Genomic DNA, 20137 nt, shown 5'->3' with positions numbered 1-20137 from the left:
TCTCTCTCTGTACCTGTCTGTCGCCCCTTCTCCCCATCATTCCGCTTGTACCCTACTTACAGCACTCTGACACTGTGCTCGGCATAACAACAAATTTGATTCCTCAAGGGAAAACATTCCTCTGCTGTTTTTATTTCATTTCATCCTTCACTTTCCTCATATTAATACATTTCTTCTATTGTCGTCTTTTTCCCTCAGAGACTTTTTCTCAGAGATGCGAGATCCCCTCTGGGGTATTGTGGCTTTGCTCCGATCCTTTTTGTCTTCCTAAATCAAGGTGTCTCTGTCTCCACGGTCACAGCTCATCTGTTTTTGCCTGATTGTCTTTGCCAAAGAGCAATGGCAGCTTTTATAAATTTCCTTTACTGTGTTGCACGTTGTTAGCATAATGCCACTTCTAGTCACGCTGCAGATTGCACTGCACATTGCAGAATGCACACTATGCAACTAGTTCCCATAGAATTCTGACTTCAAAATACATTAATGTATATTAACTGATATGCATCAAAAGGATTATGTCAGTTTGTTTTACATCTCAGATTCTACTCTGAATATAATGTGTCTTGATGCAGGATAGCATGGTGTTGGAATACATATATTACACCCTCTCCTACTCATGTAACTCGACTAGATATTACCAGCCAACTGTTACAAGGAACTGATAAGAGGCCTGTTGAGGAATGGTGCTGTTTGCTGGTTGGCAGGAGCAAAATGGCCCCTATTTTCCACCTGAATCGGGTTATCTGCAGCTAAACAGCCTCATTCAGCTCTCACGTCTTCCAGCAAACTAGTAATCTTCCAAGTGGCCCTTATCTCCAGAGAGCATATGAATAAAGGAGAATGAAAACTTAAACAACAATCAAGCCGTTTAACAGACAGGAAATCACAGATGTGATTTCCACCGCCACCCCCACTGAAAAAAATGATTGGGTTTGTGTGTTGGACCGTGTGCCACTCCTCTGTGTGTGTGTGTGTGTGTGTGTGTGGGTGCGTGCGCGTGCACATGCGAGCGTGCAACCACGTGTGTAACTGTTTGTACTGGCCTCGTATCTGCCAAACACTCTCATGCGTGCGTTTTGAGTGCAGCCATCGTGTCTGTCTGCTCATATTCGTTTTGTGTGTGTGTGGGTGTTTGAGTATTGACTGTATAGCAAAGCGCTGAAGCCCTGGATGAGTCAGCAAAAGGAGAATAGTGTTCTGGCCGAGTCTAAATGATGTATGACACTGTGGCCAGTGGGTGGGAGGGAGCACAGAGGGTGAATTACATTACACCTTGGGTAAAGAGAGAGAGAGAGGAAGAGTTAAAGGGAAAAAAAGGAGAAAAAGGAGACTGGGGAAATAAGCAACAGGCCCGGGCTTGTCTTACACTCACACACACAGACAGGCACACACACACACACACACACACACACACACACACGGGTAAACATCAAAATAAAGGCAACATTGGCTGAATGAGTAATGCGAAATCAGACACCTGTTTGTTTGTCTATCCTTCTCAGGTCTGTAACAATGATTCCCAATTTCTCCTATCCCCTACCAAATTCCCTTATCCCCTACCAGTTTCTCCTATCCCCTGCTTAAACTAATCCTGACCCTAATGCCTAATCCTTACCCTAAACCTAACACAATGCCTAAGTCTGAAACTAACCATACTTCTTACAGTAATCACAAATGTAAACTGTAACCTAACCTCAAAGCCAAAAATATAATTTTTTTGTTGTGGGGGACGTGCTAAATATATAACAAATGAAAATATTGGGTGAACATATGTCTGATTTTTGTATAACAGTAGAGACCTACATCTACAGTAAAACAAGAATCACATACCCACCTACCCACACACAAAATGTACTGATGTTTCACAGTATGCCAGCACCCTTCATGTCATCTGAAGTCAACTCAGACACTTACGGGAAATACTGCACCGCGGCGTCTATGACCGGATCAACATGAACGTCCCATAGATGAACAGTGTCACATTCCTCTAATACCGTTCCAGACCCAGTATCTATGCCAAGGTGCACTGCTGCCTGCCTGGTAGCTTCTAGTGGCACGGCACCACATTAAGACGCTGTTGTGGTGTTTTCTTTATTCCAGTCGATACCTGTATATGCACCCTCATACAGACACGCACACAGAAACAAACATCTCAGTGTGCCACAGCTTGGGGCAGTGGCGTCTGTGGCCTGGCATTTTGTGTCACAGCGTGAATGTGATTGCAGCTCTGAGCGTACATACCTGCTCCTACAAGCCCTGTTGTGACTCATTGCGAATAGGTCAACACGGTCTGACACTCATCCAGAATGGAGCCCTGCTCCCTGTGTAGGGCTCTTGATTTTGCCAGGCTCTTTAGGGCTAATGTAGTCAGTAGGATGCCGTTTAGGACGCACCCTTTTTTTACATTTATTGAACTTAAATAATACATGTTTATTTGAGCTGGCCTTTTCCGTATGTCCAGCCCTTTCTTTTCAGTTTTTGTTGGTGTGGAAGCAATACTATGCTACATAATTTCTTCTTAACTATAAGTTTGAACTTAGTTACATAACAGACGTCTTCCTTTGTTTGCCAACCAAGAGACCAATCAAGATATTTTAAATGGGATGAAAAATTATAATTGATACGATTGCCAAATCATAGGGGGCAGGAAGCCTAGCAGTTAAAGCATCTGACCAGTAACAGAAATATTGTGCGATCTAATCCCTGGAGGTGGCATCTAACAATTGATTTTGACACTTGATAACCCCGAAATCCCACTATACTGTGCGGTCCTGAAAATGTGACCCCACCCCCCCCCCCTCCATTGCAGCTATAATAGGTACCACTTTTCTGGGAAGGCTTTCCACAAGATTTTGGAGTGTCTCTGTGGGAATGTGTGCCCATTGAGCCAAAAGAGCATCTGTGTGGTCAGGCACTGATGTTGGATGAGAAGGCATGGCTCACAATTGCTGTTTCAATTCATCCCAAATGTTCAATGGGGTTGAGGTCAGGGCATTGTGCAGGCCTCTTGAGTTTCTCCACACCAACCTGGTCGAACCATGTCTTTATAGACCCCGCTTTGTGCAGTCATCCTGGAACAGGAAAGGGCCTTCCCCAAAATGTTGCCACAAAGTTGGAAGCACCCAACTGTCTAAAATGTCTTTATGTCCTGTAGCATTAAGTCAACCCTTCTCTGTAACTAATGGGCCTAGCCCAAACCCTGTAACACAGCCCCAGATCATTATCCTTCCTCCAACAAACTTTAGAGAAGGTAATATGCATTCAGGTAGGTAGCGTTCTCCTGGCATCCACCACGCTCAGATTCATCCATAAGATTCCCAGATAGTAAACCGTGATTCATCACTCCAGAGAACAGGTTTCCACTGCTCCAGAGTCCAGTGGTAGTGTGCTTTACACCAATCCAGCTGACCCTTGGCTTTGTGTGTTGATGTGAGGCTTGTGTACATCAACACACAAAGGAAACCCATTTGGAAACCCATTTTGTGTGGCTGAAACACCTGAACTCAATTATTACTAGGCGTGTCCACATACTTTTCGCCATTTAGTGTATGTATACCCCAGGGAAACAGCAATAGGTGAAAGGCATCAAAAACATTTCCTGGAGACTGAGACCAACTAAAAAGCATAGAACTGTATTACAGAGATCACATTCTTTATGGATTCCAAAGCTTTTGAATCCAGTGTATTGCAGAATAAATTGTACTACTCTATAAAATGTTTTGTGCTTCAGAAATTATTTAGATGTAATGAAAGTTCCAACATGTCAAAACATGACTAATTGTTTGTGTTGTTTATTTTTTGCATCTACTTTTGCTCAATATCTTGACAGTTGCCAATACTTCTTGAGTGCGCTGACAATAAAGAAAAAAAACTATTTGTGATGTACTCCATTTGAAATAACATCTTTGTATGATGGACATTTTGCTCATGGCATGGTTAAAAGGTCTCCAGCATTTTCCACACAATGATAAAGATCTTCCTCAGATGCATGCTTCAGAGCACATTCCCAATTGAACTTGCCCACTGGTACACAAATGTAGTAGGGTTAATACCTGGAGAATGTAACTCCTTTCTCTTTAACCTGAAAGAAGCACCCAGCTGTCAGTCCAGACCTCAAACTGCTCTACTAGAAAAAGGATTCCCTCTTGGAATCAGGTATTCATCATTTGATTTCCTGAGGCACAGACCTGGCTTTGGTCCAGGGCTTGTGTATGACTCAGGGTTGGATTAGCGATACCTGAGAGAGTGGGTGATTCTTTCTTTTTTTTAACTCAATTTAAGTCATGAAAAGCCAGCTGACATTTACATTTTACCCTGAGGAGTAGTTTTTTTGTTGACCGGCTGGGTGATCTGAACGTTTGGATATCTTGATGAAGGATTTGGCCTTCAGAAACCGTCTGCTCGGGTAATCTCCATCACATGGCACAGGCAGTAGAGGAAGGGCCACCCACTTGTACCCAGCTCCTCACCACTTCTCTTCAGAGACTCTGTGGTTCAACAATGTATTGCTTGCCATCTCTCTCTCTCAGTCTCTCTTGCCTGTCTAAAGTAGGTTATGTGTAACAGAGACTCACGGTCCTCCATTATCCCTCATCCAGCCTTTATTATGCATCATTTGACAAACAACCCTGTCTCCCTACCCTGGGGAGCAGAGGACCGAGCGGAGCCTGAATGGAGCTTACTCTTCCCATTTTCTTATTAATACCACTAGTGCCACAGAAAAAGGTTTTTTCGGAGTCCATGTATGGCGATTCATCTCTGCTGCTTTTAGTCTTCCTTCGGGTTGACATTTTCTGTCTATTTAAATATCTGAATGATGCGATGTAATGCGCTTTAGCTTATGGGCTGCCGGTTACGACGGTGGCCTCGGCAGAAACCCGAAGGGAGGCCAGGGGAGGGGCGACTCAAACTCAAATTAATTAATGGAGGATGGAAATGGACGGAAACGGCGAGGGAAAAATAACAATTTCAGTCACTCGGAGCAAAAGCAAATCCCACAAGTCACGCAGAACGGTTCCGCATTGCACAACACTGAAATGCGATGAAGACAATATGCCTCTGATTGCAACCAGTTTCCTCACTTGCCTCTGTCTATACTGATGCCCGGGCATCCCCATTCATTTCCCCTGCCCCTCCCTTTTACGCCTCACATTTGATAGCCTCAAACACACGTCTCTTTGTGCAGCTAGGGTGACTGTGTGACACGAACAACACAAACATCGTCATCTAGCGCCGTATGTAAGGCTCATTGTCTTGGTAATGTCCTCTCGAAGCTTTCGAAGAAGTGGACTCTTGTAATAAGATGTACAATAGGATGGCTTATGAACAGAGGAGAAACCATCAGTAGCTGTTGCTGTTATTCTCACATGGACAGACTATTGTCCAGAATGGGGGCCCTTCTCACTTAGTCTGTGTTGTTACTCTGGGTGTCCATTTGCACTGGCTCGATGTCTTTCTGTGCTTCTTTACGTGTGGGATTCATGCATGTGCGTGTGTGTGTCTATAGCTTTGTTTGTGGCACCGCGTCAGGCTTCTGTAACTCAACTGTAATCAAATCAAATCAAGTCGGACAATGTGTCTCAAAAGCTCTGCGGGAGAAATGAAATGATGATGCAGTCCTATCTGCAAACCCGAAACTAATTTGGCTCTCGCGTAGACATGGATGATTGTAGTCATTGCACATCACTGTGCTTTGCATTCAAGTAGGCCCTACTGGAACCGTTTAAAGCATAAAGCGCAGCCAAACTGATATAATGTAAACACACACACTGGCCAACACACAACAGACGTCCAGACACACTAAAGGCACTCAGGGCAGAGACTGTGTACTCCTTTTCCCCAATAAACGCTGACTATCCCGGCGTGACTTCCCCCCTCTTAAAAACCCAACTGCGCCACAAACTGCTGCCGAATGGGATATTGAAATTGTACGGCCATAAAACGTAATACCTCCACCATCAATATGGTAATTCTCTTCGGTACCTGATGTACAAAGCATAAAAAAAATACAAAAAAGAAAAAAGATTCTTCTAATAATAAAAACCGAGGGCGTTGCCTTCGCGGCCCAAGTGTCTATCCCTCTGTTCTTAAAGGCCCCATAAAGCAGAGCAGAAGGCTCCAGTATGTGGCTGGAATTAGGACCTTGGAGCTAAGTTTGAAGGTGACCTTCCGCTCCACTTTCTGCCTTCGGCTCTGCCGCCTAGCACCGACAGATTGCCCCAAGCCTTCTGCCACCCCGGGGGCCCAGCTGCCAAATGTGTTGGCTAGCTTTTTGGTTAGGCTCTGTTAGTCCAGGTTTTTGTTCAATAGCTTCTCTCCTCCTGTTGTGGCATTGATCTTCAATGTTTCTCTCTGCCTCAGTCTTTTTTTTTTGCTCTCACTTGTCTTTCTCTGTTTTGTTCTGTTTCTTTCTTTGTCACACTTTCTTATCGCTTTTTCTCTGTCAGTATGTCTGTCTGTCTCGGTTTCTTTTTCTGTCAGTATTTCTGTCTGTGTCTCTTTCCATCTGGGTGTCTGTATCTCGCTGTATGCCAGTCTCTCCGTGTCCCATTTCCTATCCATTATATGTTTCTCAGATGTGTAATATTACATATGTGCATCATGATGACTGTGTGTGACCCTGTGTGAACCAGACGTAAGCCTTTGTCACCGATAATGTGTTTCAGGGAGAGCCCATTACAGAAAAAAAACTGTCGTTAAGTGACAGTTGTTCATGGTAACAGCAGGAATAGAACCTGTCTGTCCCCTCCTTCCTATCTCTGTCCCTGTCTGTCTTTCACTCACTCTAATTCTCTCTCTCCCTTATTCTCTCTCACCTCCTTGTCTATATTTCTCTTTGTATCTAGAACCTGTAACCTCTCTGTCTCCCTCACGCTCTTTCTCTCTCCCTCTTTCTCACTCTCTCTTTCCTTTACTCCCGCTCCATCTTTCACTTGCTCTAATTCTCTCTCACCTCCCTCTGTCGATATCTGTCTTTGTATCTCCCACCTCTCTCTCAAGTGTCTCTATCATGCAGTTTCTCCTTGCCTTTCCTTTTTCATATGGATTTTACTTTCATAGCTTTAGTCTTGCGTGATTCAGTCACGGCTGAGTGCTTCCACACATCCCCGTGCTTTTAAACTGTCGACCCCGACAGGGCAGACATGTCATTGCAGAGCCTAGACTCAAAGATGTGCTTGGCCGCGTGGTGTTGCCACATGCAACACCTATGATTTTTAGGGGATGTGGTACATCAGTTTACGGAAATAAAAAGAGGGGATGATGATGTGCATCGTCATTCAATGCTCTCGGTGGGTTGAGGACACTTTACTGAGCCTACCATTGATATGCATGCAGTCATGTGCCAGGTGCATCTCACTGACCCTGTCCCTCCCCCCCATCAGAACAAGATCATCCTGGACCCGCTGACTTTCAGCGAGGCTCGTTTCCGTCCTTCTCTGGAGGAGCGCCTGGAGAGCATCATCAGCGGCGCCGCCCTCATGGCCGACTCGTCCTGCACCCGAGACGACCGCCGCGAGCGCATCGTGGCCGAGTGCAACGCCGTCCGGCAGGCCCTGCAAGACCTGCTGAGCGAGTACATGAACAATGTGAGTGATTTACAGACCCGCACACACACACACACAGACACACGCACATGCGTGAACAAAACCTGTCCAAACACGTCTTTCCCTTCTGATACACACAGCTTCAACTGCACACTCATCCTAACACACAGACCCCTGTCCGTACACACCGTCCCCTCAGATGCCCACGTTGTTCCCAAATCCCCTGAAACACACACACCCCGACGACTCTGTCCGCAGTATACATTCCACCTTCAGCTCCTCCACAAGACAATAGCCTTCCCTTCATTTCACCGTTTCCACTCTTTCTCTAGTTTAACTCTTGTCTCCATCCATTCTCCTCCACTGAACGGTGTGATATTGGATGGAAATGGGATGTGCACAGCGTGACACGAGAGACATGGAAGCCATTTTGGCTCCTGGCGGGCATACATCACTATAAACCTCCTCAGTACATTACCCCCCCACCGACGAGCAGTTACCGACCCCTGGTTGGGCTGTTAGATAACCCCGTAATGGCCTTGACTCTGGGTGTGAGTTACTGCAGTGTAAGGAAGGTAGGAAGAATGGCTGCGGCTGCGCTGCATTCAAGGCTTTCACTCACTATGCCAGTTAGTGTGGGTTTTGCTGTACTCAGCCTCCATTGGCTTCACTGCAGCCAGGGCGGAAAAGGGCTCTCTATCAGATGCATTCCGGCTATGTGTTGAGATTTGAAACTAGGTGGCCATTTTGGAGTTTTTAATTGGATAATGAGTGAAAGTTTCTGTGGTGGAGGTGCGTCAGTTTGACCAGTTACACTATTACATCACTTATTATCGACTTACCTCCAACCTACTAAGGGTTGCAAAATTCTGATTGGTTTTCATCGAAATCCCTCCATAAATCCTGGTTTGAGGATTCCAGATTTTCCAGTTTTTTTTTTACCTTGTAATTCTGGAAATCTTCTTAACTTGTGCAGGATTGGGTGTCTCTCTTTCTGCTTCTGTATTCATTAGCAGCAGCAGAAACCTTGTGCTCAGGGGCTTTCAAATCCCTTGTGGATGTTAAGGAGCTCATCAGCACTTCCATCATCCCCTGTGCCCAACTAGTGCGTTTACCACTGACAAAAAAGTATCTGTTTCTGATTTGGCTCCATTAGTTGACAAAAAACTGTAAAACAATCTGTGCACACTTATTTATGTACACTTTAATCCTTACAAACAACTACTGGCAATCTTTTTTTTTTAAGTTAGGGTTAAGTTGCAAAGTTTCTGTTGTTCTTGTCCGTTTGTTGTATCTATCCAATTATCTATCCAATAACTATCTATTTAAATCAATACTCATGAAGTGTTGACAGAAAATTACTGACAAGTCTTTATGACAGAAATGCTCTGATTTTGTGTCGGGAAGACCTAACATCTGCATTTGAAATGCTCATGAATATTCACTGTATGTAGCTATATGTTTCATTTCCTCTTTCTATTTTCAACACTATGAATATTAATGATATGCATAAGCAGTCAAACCATTGAAAATAATTCACATGTTCTGGAACCGGTACAAGATTAAGTATATCATAATTGTTCACTTATTTAGGGAGGTACAAAAAAGGAAAACTGACATTTTATTGTCCAACCCCCCCCCTCTTCCCGCTGCCACTTGGACAGTTTCCAGTGAGGGTGCTTTATTCTCATTTGGTTAAACTGTGTGAAGATTTGGGAACATTTTGCTCTTTGTTTCTGGCTTACATCTTTGATAGGACAGCCACAGGCTCATTCCGGTTTCCCCAGCTGTAGTCTCCCAACCGCAACTCATGAAATTAATGAAGGGAATCCGCAGTATTTTAGCTAAAGCTGCTTTTGCACCGAGAGCATTAGAGGGCATGTGAGTATTTTCACGAGCACGTGGGTTTATTTTTTTGGGATGGAACTGAAGAACCAGTTTCTAGAGCACAGTGGATGCTGAAACCTTGAAGACAACCCATTACTGGCTGTTGAAATAGTGTCCTTTTCTCTTGTAATGTTAGTAGCTGTGGCAATAAAAGCTATAGATAACGACTATTACATGCCAGGTTTATGTTCTTTTCATTCTCTATGAAGGCTTTTTGTACACTTTGTTGTCTGCTGTGGAAATAACCTCAGTGACTCTTGGCGATTCTACAAAATGGACCTGCCTGTTCTACCCAGACTGACTCGATCGGCCAACAGACCTCTGGGCTAGCCACACAAATACAGATCCTCTGAAACACACGAACCCAGGACACACCCACAGTAAACCCAAACAGAAAGGTCACAGACACAAAATACTACAGACAAAACATACCCTCAAGTCTATATTTTAGACAGAACATACCCCAATGTCTGTATTGTAAACAAAACACATAATGTACAAGTCACATAGGAGTTGGGCTGGACTCTGTACCACCACCACCAAAATTCATATTGTCTTTCAACTCAAGTAACCAAATAATCTCAAAAAGATCATTAAGCAGTATCTTGCCTTTAGGTTCCAGACAAGCCATTATGTTTAAATCCTACAGTCCCAAGTCTTACACACACACATTCGATTAGAGCAAGGAGCAGCAATTGATTATTGCACCGCACCACTGCCAGAATTGTAATTGATACTATAAGCGATCAATATAATGCACTTGGTGTAAGGGCCACAAATGACAACTTTTTCAACGTCCCGTTGAAGCAAACCAGGAGAAGAAAAGAGTGTGAAGCCTGTCAGTAGAAAGGAGATCTGGGGGATTATATTTATTGTATTTATGTGAAAACTTTCATTTGAGTCGGCAGGTCAAAGAGGAAACATTTTGTAAAAAAGTGGGTTCTTGAACAAGGCAGTTAACCCTTATTGCTCCATGGGTACCCAGTGTGGCATTCCTAATCACCTCTTCAGTTTGTAGGAGGTTAAATGCCCAAATTATATCTAGCAGTTAAAAACTTTAAAATGTTGTGTAGTCCAGCAGTTCAGTTACTCTTAACCACTGGTTAGTACATATTTACTAAGTAAGCAATGAGGCAGCAGGGGCTGTTGCTATGTGGACAATATGAGCACTGTTCTCTTAAAGCCATTACAAACGATGTGGTCTTACCAAAGATTTAGCGTCTCATATACCACAGCTATCACCAAATCAGCATTTAGGATTCAAACCACTTGTTTATTAATATCAAACAGTATACACAACATCTGTAACCTGTGAACTTTTTTGGACAGTTTATTCTACTAGATTTTCATTGTGCCTGTTCCCTTTGCTCCAGTATAAGTTTTAGACTCCACTTCCCCCTTTCTCCAAGAAGAGGGTACCAGTCGTCCAGAAGGCACAATGCAAGGTTAATCAATGGCGGCTAGCCGGCAATAAATTAGGTCCAAGTGACAGGCGAATGTCCATACCTGTCGGGCCACGCTTGTGATCTGTGATTGGTGACAACGGCCTGGAGCACCCAGGCCGCTGCTGAATCATCAGGATTGGCTGATTTAGTTACGGGCCACTCCGACATGGCCGATCTATCAATTGATCGCCAGTGTAATGCATTGCCGGTTCGGGTCAAGGGGGAGGTTGGGTGCTAGCCTAGAAGGTATAGGGTTAAAAGGGCTTTGGGGCCGTAGGGGGAACTATATAGGTCTTGGGTATTCAGGCAGTAAACAGGATTTGGGGAGAATTTGGTGAGGTTTGGCACTCCAGAATGGACAGAGTGACCGTTTAGGGTAGACACACTCCTGCCTGATGGCACACACACACACTGACGCGCCCGCACATGCACATACACACATTGGAGGGCGACGTGGAGAGAGCTTAATCGACCCGTGTGTTCTCTTCACGCACAGCGCACTGGGATGCATAGCGCTGGGGAAATCAGAGAGTCTCATCCCCCTATCATATAGCTGCAGATGGGCAGCCTAATCAGAGCATATACTCGCCCCCTTCCCACAGCAGGGGTTCCTAAGAGTGATTGAGTGACTGAGGGAGCGAGTGAGTCCTCCGAGGCAGGTAAGGCTGTGAGAGCGGTGGAGGGTGGGTGTGTTTGGCGGGGGGTGGCAGTCGATCAATACTCAGCAGACAGGAGCAAATGCGACAGGCCAAACCGGCAGTGTGCGCCCACATGACTCCATTATGGCGCTTCTCAGGGGCGAGCCAGACCACGGAGGCAACCCTGGGTCTCTTCTGTAGACCGTTTTCGGGTAGGTGGCCATCTTGTTCTGACAATCTTGTCCTAGTCCATCCAGAAATAGAACACAGAGTGGGAATCCCAAGCCAGCAGCAGTTTTTCTGACTAATAGCACATAGCATATTTTAATGGCGAACATCTGCAAGCTGCAGTGCTCGTTGTCAAAATGGAAAGGACCTTGGGAGTCTATATGATCCTCTCCAAGGTCTGGTCAGTGGAGCTCGACTGTTTGCTAATCAGCCCTATGTTTACAGTACATTATCCTCTCAATGAGAGACCAACCTCCATACGCAAGCACACACACATAAATGAACGCAAGCACGCATGCAAAGTACATACTCACAAACACACTCAATCACGGTTATGACCAGAAACTGTCCTGATCCTGACTCATCACCTGAAACTGTTGTGGGTGTTTGTGTTGGTGCCTTCATGGGTTGTTTGCGTGTGTTTATTTCTGTGTCTGTCTTTTCGCGTTGATCTGTGAGCGTGTTTGTGTGTGAAGGACACGCTGAGGGAGTAGTGTCTGATGAGAATGCTGAATAAAACATGACTAGGATGGATTGAGCCTAATTGGGTGTGGAGACGCATCAAAGCTGATCAAAGGGGATGGATGGATCTGATGTTCCAGACAATGGCCATCAAAGTATGTCTGCATTAAAATGTGTGTGTGCGTGTTTGTGAGTGTGACTTTGTCTATCGGTGAATCGTCATTGTCATTACAGCCTGCTGAAACGAATACATTCATCTACTGTGTGTGTGTGTGTGTGTGTGTGTGTGTTTGTGTGTGTGTGTGAGAGAGAGAGTTCCAGATCTTTGTTAAGTCCTGACAAATATAGTAAAATGCCAAAAATTTCCAACCATGTTTTCCGCAGATCCCTGCAAGGTCAAATGGAATTTTCGGGCTTAGTTATTTTTTTTAAAGGGTAAAACGTACAGTTGGGCATAGTGGTGGAATGTTATATTTACATTTTAGGTCTAGCGTTATGTCCTAGGTACACATTTCCTGTTATTCTTGTTAATATGTTCAGGCATAGGGAACATGGATTTCTTGGATAGGATGAAGTTATTGGGGTTAATATTCGGGTTTAGTTTAGGGTAAGTGATAGGTTTAGGGATAGGTAACAGGGAACATGGATTTCTGGGATAACAAGCAAGTTTGTTCATATAGCACAATTCATACATATAAGCAATTCAATGTGCTTTACAAAGAAAAATAAAAAAAATGCCTCTAACCACCTTAAATGACAAGGGGACTCTAACCACCTGAGGCGAACTCTTACCACCTTAATTATAAAACAAAGGAGGCAACATCATAATAATAAAACACAGAATAAAAGAAACACGGAACAAAATAAGCTAGAAATAAAATAAATAGGAAATAAAATTGTAACTGGTAGATTCCATAATAGATGCCATGAGGAAGCTATGAAAGCTGTAAGGCTAACTTTGTGGTTATATTTAAGTGCTCAGTCATGGGCACGTGAAAAGAGAAGTGTTTTTAACCTAGATTTAAAAACAGATTAGTTTTGGGCATGTCTAAGATAGGGTTAGTGTGTGTGATTCTGTGTGTGTGTTACCTGTAGTTTTCTATCGCTTCTGTACTGTTCACCTGCACACATGCTTTGTTTGGCCTAACTAGGGTGGTACTAATTGTTACCAGTCAAATGCTTACAACGATCCGATTATACCTCATACCTCAACTGTATTAAATTGTGAAAATCTTAAAATGTGAACAGAAATAAAATAATTAAACTACTTTGACCTGAAGATTAACATTTAGTTGGTTGTTTTATACCTAAATGCATGTACTCATACATTTAGATTGGGACAGGGTGAATTTTTATTTTGGGGTTTTAGTAAAATGTCATTCAAAATGATCTGTTTTTCTACTTCAGAGATTAATCAACAGATAAATAGGAAAACCACCATTTGTTTTTGGTATGGTATTTTTGAATTATCTCTCCTCATGCATCTTTCATCAACCTAGATAAATTAGCAAATGAGTAGAATGGCGTGAAAATGAGCTCATAAAGTGGATCAAACTATTATTTGAAAACCCACATAATAGTTTGATCCAACGTACCCACTAGTCGTTTTAATTTAACCTCAGTTACTTGTCACAGTTACTTTTGACCATAGCAATCAATTCACTTGCCCAAATATAAGATTCCATGCTTCATCTCTTCCTGCATATAATACTAAAAACACCTTAAATACAATATCGTTATATGCAGGTTATTATTCTCTGCCATTCTCTGTACTGTATCTGTCCAAACTGTATGTGACCTAATCTTTACTATTCAGGACCTGATTTACCTTATAGAGAATCAATTGGATTTTGCCAGAATGAATGTCTGTTTGTATGTATTGCACCTGGACTTTGGATTGAAATTAATTATACAACAAACCAAAATTCAAAGCTAACTTAACTCCGTTTGTCAATTTCTTTTCAGATCCGAAATGCTGGAATCCAAAGCAAAAAAAAGACAACATGTCAATCTCCAAATGCTTTTTGGGCTCAGTATAAAAAATACAGTAGATAAACCATTATTTAACAAGATAAGTCAATTGAAAACCTAAGACAAAAACCAAGACAACAACCAAAATAATATGACCTGTCAAAAACAAATATATAATAATAATGATAAATATAATCAGTACAATGAAACCCAAGGAAACCTGTAATACTAACATAACAATACTGGAAAACACAAATGCAAAAATTACACTTAACACTCCTTGGGAATTTCTTTTAGCTGTTGGTGACCAGGGCCTGAAATGAGTAATGACCTAAGGAAGTGTACGCTTTAGGAGTGACCTGCATGATATATCTACAGGAGCAGAGGTTACTGTAAGAGTGCCAAATATTAAGGTGTGACCTAAGGAAGTGTACGCTTTAGGAGTGACCTGCATGATATATCTACAGGAGCTGAGGTTACTGTAAGAGTGCCAAATATTAAGGTGTGACCTAAGGAAGTGTACGCTTTAGGAGTGACCTGCATGATATATCTACAGGAGCAGAGGTTACTGTAAGAGTGCCAAATATTAAGGTGTGACCTAAGGAAGTGTACGCTTTAGGAGTGACCTGCATGATATATCTACAGGAGCAGAGGTTACTGTAAGAGTGCCAAATATTAAGGTGTGACCTAAGGTAGAAGGGCAATTTAACTCATTGGGCTAAAATTTGTTTGTACCATTGAGTCTGATGTTGTATGTAATGAGGCCCTGTTAACAAGGGTTTTAGAGTGTAGGGACCCAGTCTTCACAGCTGATATTAGTGTGGTAAATTACATCTAATTTATTGAAGAGCTTTTCAGCAGCAAGCCTGTAGACTACGTTGCCATGGCTGAGGACTGGCAGTATGCTCATTTTTACAAGGGTATAATTGGCAACAGGGTGAAGGAGGTTTTGTTGGAAAAAATGTCTTGCATTGATGAGTGGAAAACATAACCTAGACTGACAAATGCCAGGTCAGTGTCCTGCACTGTCCCCAGCCCTCTACCCAATAGAGTATATTTTGGGAAATGAAGGAAATGTCGGCATGCGCCGACATCCCTGTGAATGATTTCCGACACCTTGTAGAATCCACGCCCCAAAGATTTGAGGCTTTTCTGGAGGCAAAGTGACTTAATGTCCTGCCTGCATAACTATAATATATAGCATGTTATCCAACCCAAGATATTTAGCTTAACACACGCCGTAAGCTTCTGCCTAAACCATACTTGATCACTGCATGTGCTTGCTAGCTGGTTCATAGAGTATTTAAAAATGTTTACACAGTCATATTTGTTTTTACAAAAATATGAAGTGATGCATTTAATTTCTCCTCCAATATGCATGGGGGAGAATACGGTGAAAAGCTTGCATAGCATGAGGGTCTTATTTTCTGTAATTCTCCATCAGTGCTTACTTGGTTAATCAATTTTGTTTGTCTTTTCACTAATGTGGTTACTATTATTTTTTATTTTTGCTGGACAGTGTAAGCAGAGCCGGCCCAGGAGTGTGAATGTCTCTTATTGTGTGACTGACTGACTGACTATCCCTTGTTAAATTGCGTAGTTTTTAGAAGCGCAGATTACGGAACAAACTTTACTGGCTACATGATTCGTCTTTTCAGTTGACGAAAAAGTCAGTTATCGTCACCTACATGGATTGTTACTGTATCAATGTTGTTTATGAATGGCTAATAAGCTGTTATAACGACCAGTGGCAAAAGAGGATTTGTTTAGGATGGACAAAAACTTTGCTGGCTACAACCTTCAGTAACTACATTATAGGAAGCCTAAAATTAAACTGTTCATAGATATTTTGCGACTCTTTCAAGTGGATTTTTAAATTATGCGTTAGGATTTCTTCAGGATAGACAAAAACGACACGATTCTCTCGCCTTTTCACCTATATTGATACCCAGGGGCGACTGGTCATTTGGTGGAGACGGGTTACAAAGATTTGAAACATTTTCTGAGAGGATTGCAAAACATGAGAGTAGCGGGAGTCACCTGGACACTGCTGTGAAATTGGGCTTACTTGGAAGGGTAAATGTCACAGCCCAAGTTGACAGTGCATACAGGCGCTCCGTTGAGCAGCATAACAAACAGGTACGTTCTCAGTCGGATCATAACATGTATTAAACTGTGTGGAAAATGTGACACCGCACTGTGGGGGCACGACGAGTCGGTGGACTCCCTGAATCCTGGAATATTCAGATGCATTTTTGAGACTATGTGTGAGTGCGATTCGAGACTTCAGAGGCACTATGACGCTCAGCCCATCTTCAAAGGGACATCTAGCACTGTACAAAATAAACTGTTAGACTGTATGTATTAAGTGTACAGGGAGGAGATAGCCAAGTAAGTGGACGAGACAATTTGTTGCCATACAGGCAGATGAAACAACTGATGTTGTCAACTGATCACAAATGGTGGTTGTGTTGCGATACATGTTGCCTGACAATACAGTGACAGAGAGGTTTTTGGAGTTTGTGGAAGTCAAAGATAAAACTGGACTCGGCCTCTAATAGCATCAATGGTGTGCTGGAGCGGTAGCTGGGAAGAAAGTTGTTTGCTCAGACTTATGATGGTGCAGCTGCAATGAGTGGAAATGTCCGAGGGGTACAGACACTAATGAAAGAGACATAACCACATGCCCAGTTTGTTCACTGCTATGCTCACCAGCTGAACCTGACCTTGCAGCAACTTTGTTCAGCAAGGATGAGCATCCTGAAGGTGTTTTTTGCCACCTTTTTCTCTGGAGCTCCAAAACGTGTTGCGGCACTTGCTGAGGCAACACAGAGACGCATTCCAAGGCCACCCGCTGTACGATGGAACTTTAGAAGTAGAACTGTCAATGCAGTTTGGGAAAACCTGTCTGCGATGCTCCTGTGTATGGAGGACATACGCACACAACCAGGATGGGATGAGGCCACCATAAGTGACGCATACGGCCTGTCAAAAAAGCTCAGGGACCGAGCCATTCTGCAGCTGCAGGAATTTGTTTTCTTCCTTATGCCAGAAGTTGATGTTTTATACAACAGTCTGCAAAAATGGAGCATCGATGCATCTGGGATTAGCAGTGCGCTCACCCATTTCAAGGAGAATGTCCAGAATATGTTGAAGCAAACTGATGAATTGGCACGATGGAACAGACGAGCCAGGCCGACAAGTAACCAACACAGCGCCGGTGATGAAGGAGGCATGCGACATAGTCATCTCCCAGGTGGAGCAGAGGTTTTCACAATGTGACCACCTGATCACTGCCAAGCTGGTTGACAGCTCGCTCTTCCCACAATTTGTCCTGTCGTTCCCTACATCTCGGCTTGACTATACTGTGAAACTAAGGCCTCTAGCTGACCACTCTGTACCGCCACACTGAGCTTCACACTGGTAAGACGGCCCTGTCTCTGTTAAGATCCATCCATGAGAACAACCTAGAGGAGGCTTTTGCTGAGACTGTCACTCTTCTGAAAATTATCATAACAACCCCTATAACGACATCCGAGTCAGAGAGGAACTTTTCCACCTTGAAAAGTGTAAAAACATTCACTCGCAATACCAAAGTCAGCGAAAAGTTTGCCCAGAGGAAGAACCACTGTGCCACCTTTCTCTTCAAGCGTGCCCTCAGCCTTGGTGAGTGAAAGCATATTTTATCATCCTGCCTTTGAGGTGCTGGTCCCTGCATTGGTCATATTTTTGTGCTGGTTCAATTGATATATATGGTGACGAGTGTCATTGTGTCCATGCTTATCTATTAAGGTTGTTGTCATAAAATGGATCTGTATCCCTAAAAAAAAATATTTTTCTGCTTCGTTGTGGCCTTCAGTGGTCTGGAGCTCATTGCTGTTGGTGTATGGCCCTGTAGCACATTGGTTCTGAGCTTGGTTGCATTCCTAATTTAGGTTTGTAAATGTGACAGTGGTAATTTTACATGCGTGTGAGAGAGAAGGAGAGCAATTACACAAGAAGGTTTCTCTCTCTCTCTCTCCAGTATGTGTACTACAACACCTGGTAGAAGCAAGCCACTCTGTCGTTAAGTGTTTTGTGAAGTCTCGCTGTTTGTGGATGTGTTAAATAAACAAATCAGTAGCAAGAGGGAGTTTAGTAGCTTTACAGGTATGTATCCTATATTTTGAAATGGTTTGTGCCCCATCGATTTCTTACATATAAAAATGCCACTGTTGGTACCTATATTGTATCAATGTCATTCACTAATGACTAATTAGCTGTTAAAACGACCAGTGGCAAAAGCCATACAGTTCATAGATGCTATTTGTGGTGGAGGTAAACTTAATAAGAAACAATAATCAGTTGAACCCAATGCTATCGAAATATTCAAACTGTGTGTGTAGTGGCTAAAGACATAGCCTCTCATGTGGGCGGCCCCGGTTCGAATCCAGTATGGGCAACAACATTTATTACTTTTCATTGCGGGATGGCTGAAATAGGCTTCTTATAGGCCTATTTCTATGCTTGCCTGATCCTTCTCACAAACAGTGCTTAGAATCCTACCCAAAGTGTTGGGCACAAGCATTAATGTGCAAAATAAGAAAGTAATTGGATACTCAGTATGCAGTGGCAAGAAATAACAAATATGTAAATGTATCTATATATCTCTAGTCTGGATTTATTTTCCCAATGTTCCTTTGACATCTGAACAAAACAAAGACACTAATGGTTTGATGCTAGGATACGGCACATCCATGATTTTTTTTGAGATTTGTTTTAATCACCTCTCCTGAGACTTTGTGTCATTTATAAAGCTGTAGTTCTGGATTCGTCGGTGGCTCAGGCAGGGTGACTTGCATACGTACAAACACTGCGGGGCTAAGGCTGATGTCGTCTTACGGTGTTGTTCGTCTCGTTCCCGCGCCCACGCCCCTATGCCGTGGCAATTCAAGAAGCTGGTCAAGCGCCCGGCGGCTCAATTACGGATGATTGGGAAAGGAAAACCCAGCGTGACAAGTCCCCGGGGCGGCGTGTGGTTAGCTGGAGCTATTTGGAACTTTCCAGTGCTTTTGTTCTGCACCAGATGAGAGAGTGGGGGGAGATGAGGCCATGTTGGAATTACCTGTTGCCTTGACTCACTTCATCTGTCGGTCTCTTTGTCTTGTCCTCTTTCCACCTCTCTCCTGGTGTTTCCCCCTTTTCTCTCTCCGTACATCGTCTCTGTCTACATCCATCTCTCCTTTTTGGTCTTATCTTGGTCTCCCTCGGTGCCAGTCAGCCAGTTGTTGCTCCTAACCGGCTTATTAGACACGGCTCCCTCCTCGTCGTTCGTTTCGTGTCCTCCTACTCACTCTCAGATGACATCTGCCCACTCCTGCAGTACCAGGCCGTCGCCGCGCTGCCTGTAACGCACGTGCCCACACACACCTACGTTTGTCTAGACGCTCCAACACAGAATGCTCTAAATGTGTGGATGCTCACGGCTGTGTTTCTCCAAAACAGCCAGGCTGCCCACAGCTGATGCAACAGGGCAGCACTGTATCATCTGGCTGGACTGCAATCTGGAGGCCTCTCACTGCAAACCTATGAATTTGCGGGGACTGCTGAATATCAGTAACAGCAGCCCACACCTATCTCTATCCTGCTTTTCTGTAAAGGCCTGCTCCAAGTAGCGACGGGATAAGTAGCGCACTACCTAATAATAGATCCATGTAGCCTCTCGTCAACCTCAGCAAAGTGCTTGCTAGAAAAATTCACATCCACATCAAATCGGGCTCAGGTGTCCACTGGATATTTCATAATTTCATCCGTTTCTTCAGACCACTTTTCTTTACCTCAGTAGCTACCAGGTCGACAAGGAGGTCAGGTCTAGTGTAAGTCTCTATTTGACTTGAAGCCATTAAGAGGGTGTTATGTATAGGACACATCTTCAGGGGATCAGAATTCACTGAGTGGGTAAAACCTGAAACCTTAAAGTTCC

General features: G+C 43.5%; 1 protein-coding gene across 2 annotated transcripts in view; it reads left to right on the top strand.

Moving 5' to 3' along the window:
- The window catches only part of ctnna2 (catenin (cadherin-associated protein), alpha 2), a 524553-nt gene that overhangs the window by 169530 nt on the left and 334886 nt on the right, over positions 1-20137 (top strand). For both annotated transcript variants that reach the window (XM_029118384.2, XM_029118385.2), the window contains one exon: positions 7383-7586. In XM_029118384.2, coding sequence (XP_028974217.1) covers positions 7383-7586 — 204 coding nt within the window. The remainder of the gene's footprint in view (positions 1-7382; positions 7587-20137) is intronic.

Source organism: Esox lucius, chromosome 25 (assembly GCF_011004845.1).
Source record: "Esox lucius isolate fEsoLuc1 chromosome 25, fEsoLuc1.pri, whole genome shotgun sequence".
Lineage (NCBI taxonomy): Eukaryota > Metazoa > Chordata > Actinopteri > Esociformes > Esocidae > Esox > Esox lucius.
The sequence above is the reverse complement of the archived record's forward strand: the minus strand, read 5'-3'. Positions and strand labels throughout refer to the sequence as shown.